The 11,267-nt window shown below is 45.4% G+C and overlaps 1 protein-coding gene across 1 annotated transcript; it reads right to left on the bottom strand.

Moving 5' to 3' along the window:
• Positions 1-419: 419 nt before the first annotated feature.
• Positions 420-10,392, bottom strand: LOC101052879 (HLA class II histocompatibility antigen, DRB1 beta chain-like). Its single transcript, XM_003926398.4, has 6 exons — positions 10,187-10,392; positions 5,637-5,906; positions 2,356-2,637; positions 1,556-1,666; positions 1,060-1,083; positions 420-758 (listed from the first exon to the last, which is right to left on the bottom strand). Exons 1-6 carry the CDS (start codon positions 10,284-10,286, stop codon positions 745-747), a joined length of 801 nt encoding a protein of 266 aa, XP_003926447.2. The 5' UTR covers positions 10,287-10,392; the 3' UTR covers positions 420-744.
• Positions 10,393-11,267: the final 875 nt, after the last annotated feature.

Here is an 11,267-nt window from a genome sequence, read left to right as displayed (position 1 = left end):
CCTCACATACTAATGACATATGCATGAAAACCATTATTCTACTAGGAAATAATCTTCTCTTTTTCTTTATTCTTTCTTTTTTTGTTTTTTGAGACTGAGTCTGGCTTTGTAACCAGCCTGGAGTGCAGCTGGGCCATCTTGGCACAGTGCAACGTCTGACTCCCTGGTTGAAGCAATTCTCCTGCCTTAACCTTCTGAGTAGCTGAATTACAGGGACGCACCACCATGCCCAGCTAATTTTTGTATTTTTAGTAGAGACAGGGTTTCAAAATATTGGCCAAGATGGTCTCAATATTCTGATCTCAATTTCTGGCTGCAGCGGCCTCCCAAAGCACTGGGATTACAGGCCTGAGTCACCGAGCCCGGCCTTTCCTTTTCTTTATATATTTTTTTTCCTTGGAGTGAAATAGACCGCACAATTTTTGAGTCCATGTCTGAGAAAAATTTAATAATGTAATGTGTTTGTGGCACAGGGTGAGTACAGATGCATGGCAGGCATGAAGGGTTAGGTAAAGGGGAGCATAAAAGTTGAAGATGAGGAAATGCCCTCAATGCTGGGACTTCAGGCCAAGGGCAGGAGCTGAGGAAGCCACAAGGAAGGACATTTCTGCAGAATAGCTGAACCAGTAGCAACCAGGTCCTGAGAAAGCTCTCTCTTGTGGAAGAATAAGAGCCAAGCGGGAAAGCTTTTCATCCTGCAAAGCTGGGGCAGAAGATTCTTCCTGGAATGTGGTCATCTTCCCTTCAGCTCAGGAGTCCTGCAGAGACAGGGGAAAGTGTTTTGTTCAGACCTGGCTCTACTAAGAGCTTCTTTTCCCCTCTTTCAAGGGCTCAGATGAGAGCACTGCAGGAAGAAGAAAAACAAGTTCCTGAGTCTCCCTGAGCCAATACGGCAGAGCACAGGCCTTTTCTAAGTGGAGAGAAGGAGTTTTGGTGTAAATTGCCTGATTACAAATTTGAATCCCAAAGTCTTTTCTATGATTTGTGTCTCAAGCCTTATCACCTCTACCATCATTCTAGGGAAACTGACTGTTTCAATAAGAGGATAAAAGGTATTACCTGTTGGCTGAAGTCCAGAGCGTCCTGGGGAAAAGAGGAAAAGATACACACTTCAAAGATATGGAAGCAAATCTGTCCTCCAGTACAATGTCCCAGCCCCAGATCTCCCACCTGAGATTTTTCTAACACCACAGCCCACACCAACCAGGGCAGAGAGGAGCAGAAACAGACCATGTGACCCTCGAAGCGTGAAGTGTCTGTCACAGGATCCACTGTAATTGCAGCAGACGTAGTGGCCCTTCTTTAATTTATTCCAGGTTCTCCAACCAAGGACCCCTGCTTGTTAATCTTCCTCATTACTCTGCAGGCCACTAGCTATTATGCTTTCACATAGTGACCATGCCCTGACAATTTCTGGATTTGCAGGACATTGGAAGTCATTTGGGGAAAGAAAGACTTATCCAGGCCCACATATGCTGAGAACTATCCTGAGCAAATCCATATTTCCTCCTCCAGAAAAGCCTATGGAGACAGCCAGCTACCAAAGGCTCCTCACCTTTCTGATTCCTGAAGTGGATGAACAGCCCTGCGCCAAGGAAGAGCAGGCCCAGCACAAAGCCCCCGACTCCACTCAGCAGCTTGCTCTGTGCAGATTCAGACTGTGCTCCTGAGAGAGGAAGCCAGGTTTAGTGACTTTTACCCTGAATTGAACGTCTTTAATTCAGATCCTGAGATTCGGAGCTTTGAACATGGGGAAGAAGGCTGCCCTGCAAGAACTAAAATAACTGGCCATTTCTGGAGGAAAAAATGTTTTCAAATCACACTGAACAGTTAGAAGGTTCAGGCGTCAAACCCATTCAAGTATTACAGCTTTGATGTAAGGCCTGACTTCACCACCTGATCAACAGAAAGCCTGAGACTCAGTGAGGTTAAGTATTTTCTCTAGAGTGACAGAGCTCATAAAGGCAGAGCTGAGATCAGACTCCCCTCATGTCAGGAAGGCCCCTACAGTTGCCCTCTTCTCAGATCACAGCAAACAACTCACAGCAACAGCACCAGAAACAGAGTCTCAGAGCAGGGCCTGGAACCCAGAGATAGAAGGTGACCCTGTCTGTGACATCATTTGGAGGTTTAAAAGAGGGACAGCCTCTCTGCCTGGCGGGCACGACTGCTTCCCATGGGCTACAGGTGCTTCTAGAAACTATTACAGGGCTCCCCTCAAAGACCTCGGCTGATGGAGATTGGAACATGGAGCAAATGAAAATCTGATGTGGGGGAGGAGAAAGCTGACACTCAGGGATTAGCAAGTCCCCTTTTTGGTGGGTGAGAAATTCATGAAGTCAGAAAGCTGCTCACTCCATTGCACTGTGATAGGGTTCGTCACGCTTGGGTGCTCCACTTGGCAGGTGTAAACCTCTCCACTCTGAGGAACTGTTTCCAGCATCACCAGGGTCTGGAAGGTCCAGTCTCCATTCTGGATCAGGCCTGTGGACACCACCCCAGCCTTCTCTTCCTGGCCGTTCCGGAACCACCTGACTTCAATGCTCCCTGGATAGAACCCACTCACAGAGCAGACCAGGAGGTTGTGGTGCTGCAGGGGCTGGGTCTTTGCAGGATACACGGTCACCTTAGGTTGGACTAGGAGAACAAAAGGGAGAGGGACTGAGTCAGGAGGACAGAGCGAGTCTCCTTGTTTGACTGTTTGTTGCTTCTCTGTAAACCCAGGCTCTGGCCTTGACCAGGCCTCCAGCACAGCAGCCATGTGGCCTTACAGTGACATCAGCCTGGAGTTTAATCTTTATAGGGGGGACCAACAAGATTCGAGAGATGTTGTGAAAAATGGTGTTTGTTTCTTCATAGCTTCAAATTGGCATGCACTATCAAAGTGTTTACAAATGTTTGAAAACACAGATGGTAATTAAAACTGATTTCTGAGCCAGGTTGCCTGGTTCAAATCCAAGGTGTGCTTTTTACTGGTTGATCCTGGACGAGTTTTTCAATTCTTCTGTGTCTCAACTTTCTCACCTATAATGGAGGATAATTATACTAATTCACCTCTTGGGGTTTTCTGGGATTAATGCACATCAATATATAAAACAATGACTGAAGATAGCCTTTAATTATTAGGTAAGAAAGGTTCTCACTCCATTCCACTGTGAGAGGGCTCATTACACTTGGGTGCTCCATTTGGCACCTATTTATCATCCTTGTACACTTGGAGAGAAAAATATGATTTACAGCAATGTGGATAGATAAAGGTACAGAGTAAGGTATATGAGGAAACCAAGGATGAATGTTTAGGAATCCTACCGCAATGCACTCACTACTTAGAAAACCACAGAAATGGTTCTGCCCCTGGGAAGGTGAGACAGACAGAAATGATTCTCCAAATCTTTAAGTTCCTAGAAAAGCATGAATCCTAAAGCAGAGAGAAGGATGAAGGAAAGTTGTTTTACTTTTGAAAGCTCTTACATTTACATTTAGCTGATCAATGCATCTTCCATGCAAAACAAGCATAACTATTATAGACCTGTCATTGTAAAGTGATTGTTCTTTCCAGAATGACATTTGGGTCAAGGCAGGGTCTTGGAATAATGACTTGGGGTGCTTATGCCTTGGAAAATCCTGACACTAGCAGAGTTTCAATAAATACAATTTTTTTTTAAGAAGGAAGCAGAAACCTGGAGACAATACCACAAAAAGGTAAATTTAAGATGGATTGTGAATCATTAATACAAATTTTGCAATATGTTTTATTAACTAAAAATGTTCAAATTCTTTACATGGAAAACAATTTTCAAAATCACCATACAAACCACAAAATGGAGAAAATGCTAAATCAAATATCAATAAAGTGTTACTAGTCTTACAGTACAAAGAACCCAGAAAATCACTGAGAAAAATACTAAGCCCTGGAGATAACAGACAATTAGATCATTGTCCATTACCTCCCAAATACAACAGGGATTTCTTAGAGGAGTCATTAGAGCTGGGCAATCAATAGGTCAAAATAATTCAAAAGAATTACAGATTACACAAATATTAATTAAAAATTAGCCAGAAACATACATTTTCAATTTTGGTGAGTGTTAAAATAAAGGTCACCAAAGGTAAACTGAGGCAAGTTGTGTCACAATTATTAGAATAAGGCTGGGCACGGTGGCTCACGCCTGTAATCCCTGCACTTTAGGAGGTCGAGGCAGGCAGATCAGGAGGTCTGGAGTTTGAGAACAGCCTGGCCAATATGGCGAAACTCTTTCTCTAGCAAAAATATTAATCTAGCTGGGCGTGGTGGTGCGTGCCTGCAGTGCCAGCTACTCATGAAGCTGAGGCAGGAGAATCCCTTGAACCTGGGAGGCAGAGGTTGCAGTCAACCAAGATTATGCCACTGCACTCCTGCCTGGTGACAGAGTGAGACTCAATTTCAAATAATAATAATAATATGGAATTACTAGAAAAGTTTTAGCATTATAATAAAATAGTAACAATGTTTATTTCTTTTTTTTTTTCCAGTTTGTCAGTGCGGCTGGAGTGCAGTGGCGTAATCTTGGCTCACTGCAATCTCTGCCTTGTGGGTTCGAGCCATTCTCTTGCCTCAGTCTCCCGAGTAGCAGGGACCACAGGCACGACACTACACGCAGCTAATTTTTGTATTTTTGGTAGAGACAGGATTTCACCATGTTGGCGAGAATGGTCTCGATCTCTGAGTTCGTGATCCACCACCCTCGGCCTCCCAAACCGATAGAATTACAGGCTGACCCACTGCGCCAAGCCAGTAACAATGTGTTAAAACTTTATTCAACAAGTTGGTTTCACAGTCATTTCAACTACGTAAAAATATACACACTAAGGAAACAAACAAACAAAAAAACAACAGTAAAAAATTTAGACCTAAAGAAGCTTCAGAGGTGCCTCAGTCGTCTCCTCAGCTCCCCTAGAAATTAATCTGATGCTTTTGCAAACAAACACCGCACACTTTGATTTCAGAGGCTGCATGAAGGGCGTGTGCAGGGACAGTCTGGAACTGGCCTCCTCACACTATCCCAAACCTCCCACACCCTCAGCTCTCCTCCCCTAAACCCTCACCCAGCCACACACACCTCACATTTCCCTTCCTGCATCTCTAAGGACCCGGGACAATCCAGGTCTCCTCCCTCTCCAGCCCCTGCAGCCACCTCCCATGTCACCTCCACAGAGGCCTCCAGGACAGGAAGAAGCCCCCTCCTGCCTCCCCTCCCACAACAGCCTCACACACAAATCCACACTCTACACACACACCTGTGCCCTCGGAGCTCCCTGCTCAGGATGGAGAGGATTCTAAGGGCTCACAGATGCCGCCCGCTCTCTCTGTCTCTCGCAGTCTCTCTCAGTGTCTCTATTTCTCCCTCTCAGTGTCTCTCAGTCTCAGTTTCTCTCTCAGTCTCTCTCAGTTTCTCTATCAGTCTCTCAATCTCTCTGTCTCTCTGTCTCTCTCTGTCTCTCTGTCTCTCTCTGTCTCTGTCTCTGTCTCTCTCTCTCTCTCTCTCTCTCTCTCTCTCTCTGTCTCTCTCTCTCAGTCTCTCAGTCTGTCAGTCTCTGTCTCTCTCTCTCTCTCTCTGACTGGCAGCTCACAGGGAGGCCCCGCCCCGCGCGCTCACCTCTCCGCGGCACCAGGAACCTCTCTAAAATCTGGTAGTTGTGTCTGCAGAACCTGTCCACCTCGGCCCGCTTCTGCTCCAGGATGTCCTCCTGGCGGTTCCAGTACTCCGCGTCAGGCCGCCCCAGCTCCGTCACCGCGCGGAACTCCCCCACGTCGCTGTCGAAGCGCGCGTACTCCTCCTGGTTATAGAAGTATCTCTGCAGGTACCGCACCCGCTGCGTCCCGTCGAGGTGATGACACTCAGACTTAGCCTGCTCCAAGAAACGAGCTGTGGGGACACGAACGATCCGGTCACGGGGGCGGCCTCGGGGACAGACACCGACAGCGACGCCGCCATCGGGGCTCCCTGGGCGGGGTGCGGGCTCTGGGAACCCTGACCGGCCCCACCCGCAACGCCGGCCCCGCAGCCCAGGGGCTCATCCTCCGTCTTCCTGAGGCGGACGGGGGCTGGGGACCGGGAGGGAAAACCGCCTCTGATCCCAAGTCTTTGGCCCCCTCCTGCCTCCAGCCTGTTCCGGAGACCTCCGAGCAGGAGCTGGAGGAGGATCCGCCCCGCCCCGCAGCCCGCGCCGCCGCCCCCTGGGAGCCTCCGCCCAGACACACTCTCCGCCCCTTCCCTCATCCCACAGGCTTCACCCGTTCCTTCAACAGACCCACCGCGTTCACCCTGTGAGCACTTCCTTAGTGACCACCTTGTGCCAAACAAGGAGCCTTACACTGTGAGTAATATCAAATGTGGAATCACGACGGAAATCTGAGGCATCTTAGCGAAAAGTAATTGCAACAGCATCGCTGTTTGTGACTGAGAAGGGGACAAGTTGTGAAAAGTTAATAGAGACAGTGATGCCCAACAACTCATGAAAATGGTGAAAAATACTGCATAAGGGGAAAAATAAATATGAAGGTATTGAACTTGCCCTGATAAACGGATCCAACAGGAAAGTGGTTGAATTTATGCAACTGTCTAGTTTTTTGTAATGAAACAAGCAAAAATAAACCATCAAGAACTGAATGGGGGCGGTGAGTGTATAGAAGATGTGAGTCTAGAATTTTCAGGAAGAGCCCAGTGTGAACCAGTGCGCTCAGCCTCAGAACTGTTGACATTTTGGAACAGATAATTCTTTGTTGGTGACGGAGGCTGTTGTGAACACAGCCGGTTCTATAGCAGCGCCCCTGGCTTCTACTCATTAAATATCAGACGAAACACCTGTTGTGACACCAAAAAATTGTTCCAAACATTGCCACACATTCCCCAAGGGTGATGGGAGGGAGGGGAAGGGTGGTGAACTATGCCTGGGTAGGAACCATGGGTGTGACCGTCTGAAAAAAATCTGGTCCACTAATTATCTGTAGTAATGAATCACAAGTACAGCTATTTGATTCTTAATTCCCCAACTAACTCATTTATTTCAGTCTCCCACTCCTAACAACATTAGTAGGATTCAAATTACCAGCCTTGGCCGGAGGTAGAACTCTCCTTTTGTAGTCAAGTCCCCTCAGAACGGGAGAAACCAAGAAAATGACATTCTCACACAGTTTACAAAAAAATGAGCAGGTCCCCAGACTTCGAGTAAGACCTTCTTCACAAAGTTCCCTTTGCCCTTTAGATATGATGGCAGAGAAGAGTGCACCCTGGATCAAACAATGTCTATCTTTTTATTCTTAAATTATCTAAGCACTTCCTTTACAGAGAGAAAGTTAAAATATAAACTCGTGTGAAGTTGCTGTCACTATGTCTTCCATGGTTAGCCCTCTAATCCATGCTCATGTGTCACATCGGGTTGACAAATTTGGCAAATAAAATCAGAGGATGCCTGTTATATCTGGATTGCCATTAAATTATGGTTGCATATCTTAAATTCAGATTTAACTAGGAACCTGTATTTTATGTGGCAACCCCAGCCCCACTTGCTAGTGAAACCTTAGAAAAAGGAACGACTTAATACTTCCTTGTGTTCTTCGACATATGCTGTGATAGACATATAGAACTTTTAAAATGCTAAATGCAACATGAATGAAAATGAAAATGAGCTCAGGTAGAGCTCCCTAAACATATGAACTAAAGTTGGGTGAATCCATTTCTCTCTTTTTCACAAATGTGATGTATTTTCTCTAACATTTTCATGTTTGTTAAATGTGTAGTGGGTTATTGTCTGTCTCCTGTACTGTCGCGTAACTTCCTTGAGAGTAGGGACCCTCTCTGTCTTTTTTTTTTTTTTTAAACGGAGTTTTGCTCTTGTTATTCAGGCTGGGGTGCAATGGCCCAATGTTGGCTCAGGGCAACCTCAGCCTCTTGGGTTCAAGCAATTCTCCTGCCTCAGCCTCCCAAGTAGCTGGAACTACAGGTGTGTGCCACCATGCCCAGCTAATTTTTGTATTTTTAGTAGAGATGGGGTTTCACCACGTTGACCAGGATGGTCTCGATCTTTTGCCTTCGTGATTCATCCGCCTCAGCCTCCCAACCTCTCTGTCTTAATCAAATAGAATGATTTGAACCTAGAGGGGAGCTTAGTTAATAGTTGCTGCTGAGAAAAATAAGTGTGATTTGCATGAATAAACCAGGGTTCTGGGAACCAATCACTGTGGGGATCCTGGACAGCGAGAAGGGCCTGAAGCTCCAGCACCCTTTCATTTTAATGTCAAACTCTACCCCTTCTCTTCCCTGTGAGAATACAGGCAAATTTCTCCTTTCTCTTCTTTCTATTTGGTAGAATTCACAGATAGAGAAACAGTGATTTAAGAAAAAAGAATTTTTTTTTGAGACAGTGTCTCACTGTGTTGCCAGGCTGTAGTGTAGTGGTGCAATCTTGGCTCACTGCAACATCTCTCTCCTGGGTTCAAGTGATTCTCCTGCCTCAGTCTCCTGAGTAGCTGGGATTACAGGCACAGGCCACCATGCCCAGCTAATTTTTGTGATTTTTAGTAGAGACAAGGTTTCATCATGTTAGCCATGATGGTCTCGATCTCTTGACCTCATGATCTGCTTGTCTCAGCCTCCTAAAGTGCTGGTATTACAGCTGTGAGCCATTGTGCCAGTCTAAAATTTTGTGATTAAGATTCATCTCTTTTTGCTTGGGTACGGTGGGTCACACATATAATCGTAGCACGTTGGGAGTCCAAGGCAGGAGGATTGCTTGAGTCCAGGAGCTTAAGGCCAGCCTGGGTAACATGGCAAAATCTGGTGTTTACCAAAATTACAAAAATGAGCTGGGGCTAGGTGTGTTTGCCTGCCTGTAGTCTTTGCTACTCTGGAGGCTGAGGAGGAAGGATCGCTTGAGCCTTAAAGGCAGAGGTTGCAGTGAGCCGAGATCACACAACTGCACTACAACCTGGGTGATAGAGCCAGACCTTGTCTTAAAAAAAAAAAAAGAAAAAAAAATTATCTCTTTCAGTGGATCTCATAATGCTAATGCTGTGCAAACTTAAGAGATTTCTGGAAATGATGGCAACATATCTGGGGGGGAAATGGAGAGAAACTGGAGGAAGAGTGAAGCAGACATGACTAATTAAGGAAAGCTGAGGGCATGACAGCTGAACCTATAAAATTTAGAACAAGACCCCAGTAAGACAATGAGTTCCCAGTACTTGCTCATTGACCTTCAGCCCTATGAGATGTGAACAATGTCCCCATTCTCTCTATAACCCCACACATTATGAAATCTCTGATATTTGACCATTTATGACTTACAAAAATAGAATTTCATATAATTTATCCTATGTTAGTTGAGTCTCTTCTTGTCATGACCTGTTAGAGCATGTAGGAGATGGAGGAGAAACTAGTATAGAAAGCTTAAAAAAGATTCATCAAAAACTAACGTGGGCCAGATTTTCAGAGGATGCCTTAAGTTCTTTAGGCACCAAAGAATACCTCATAAATGCTCTTTATCTGTAGGGTGACTCCAAGTACTAAAGATCTCAGCTTCAGCCCCAGGGATGTTTCCCCATAAGAAAGTAAATGCGCTAAGTGTCACTTTTGTCAGAGAACCTATACACACCTACTGGGATACAGGATTTATGAACATTGGAGTTCAGAAAGAAAAGAAAGGAGATAATCAGGAAGCCCCTGGGTACATCCTCACATATGAGGAAGAGGGGTCAACACCAAAGGTCCTGTGGAGGATGTAACACAGGATTATCTAGGACAGACCCCTTGAATTTCCTTGACTACCACAAAATTATAATGAAAAAAAACCTCCTTTTGTGTGACATAAGTCAACATAATAAATGGCAGTGCTCTATGGGGAATTTATTTTAGCATCCTTATTTCTAAATCCTCTAAAGACCCCGAGAAAATGTGATGCAAAGGTTTTCTTGGTGGAAATTTGAGAAGAAATGACCTGTATTGTGGCCCCTTACACAAGTCTCATGGAGAGGGCCAGTAGCCAAGCTCCTTTGGTGGTGGAAATAATTTGGGATCCAATGATAAAGATGGGCAATCTCTGAAGAAAACATCACAAGTTGTTAAGGGACATGGCCTGGGCATAATGTTAACAAAACTCCCTATTTTCCCCACCCCATAGTAGGTCAGCACCCACAATCTGCACTTACATCGGGTGTCGCCAGCCAAAGCCAGGGGGGCGCTCAACACCATCAGTGACACTGTCAGCGCAGCTATGCAGAAGCCTCCAGGGAGCCTCAGATACACCATGCTGGACAACAGGACAGGACCAGGGCCAGAGAAGCAGACAAGTCTCACTCAGGGAGAACTCTGACCCCCCTCCACCCACGTTCCAAATTATAGGGAGGAAGTTACTGATTTCCTTGCTCCTGGATTGGATAATCTCTTGTGGCAGAACCAATCAGCATCTGAGTTCAACAGCATCATCAGTTGCTGGTCAGAGATGCTGTATGAAGGTCCTCTTCAGAAACAGAATTTCCTTATTTAAAAGGATTGTTTTAAAGTACTTGAAAGGTTTGATCCAGCTGCATGTAAGACACTTTGATTGAGTCCCTACTGTGAGCCAGTTCTGTGCTGGTCAGTGATGTGTTCACAAGTTTGAGCATTGCAAGAACATTTATTTCTCTCTTGACAAGAGAACTGTTTGCAAGAGTGAGTGTGTGAGTGTTTAGGAGTAAAGGAGATGGAGGGGACACGGTTGCAAATCCGGAGACCTTTAATCTGGTCCTCATTGTACCATATCTTAATGTAGATTTGGGAATATTGCTTCATGTCTCACAGTTGAAATGAAGGCTCTGCGATCTTTCATGTCTTTCAATGGTGGAAAATGCTGTGATTCTGTGGACGCCTCAGGAGTAGCAGCCCCAGGTATCTGATGATACGACAGAATGACAGCTGTTGACTGGAGAGTGTAATCTGTACCTGTTTCCAAAAAGGGATGTCTCTAATAAATTAAAGAAATTGAAAGTTAGTTAATAATTTAATCTAAATAAAAAAGGTTTTTTCAAGTGTATTTCCTGATGCTGCCAAGTTTAGTGGCACCTCCAGAACACACACAGGCAAGGGGCTTGCAGGGGCACCTATGTGCAAGGAAAGTCTGGAGGTGCCTTTGTGTAGCACTTACCCTAACAACGTGAAAAGGTCAACTGTGCAACCAAAGTATTCAGGGGTCTGAGAGGTAGATCAAGGACAAAATCAGCTGTTGACAGAAAAACTCTGCTTTAAAATAAT

Source organism: Saimiri boliviensis, chromosome 4 (genome assembly GCF_048565385.1).
Source record: "Saimiri boliviensis isolate mSaiBol1 chromosome 4, mSaiBol1.pri, whole genome shotgun sequence".
Taxonomy (NCBI): Eukaryota; Metazoa; Chordata; class Mammalia; order Primates; family Cebidae; genus Saimiri; species Saimiri boliviensis.
The sequence above is the reverse complement of the archived record's forward strand: the minus strand, read 5'-3'. Positions and strand labels throughout refer to the sequence as shown.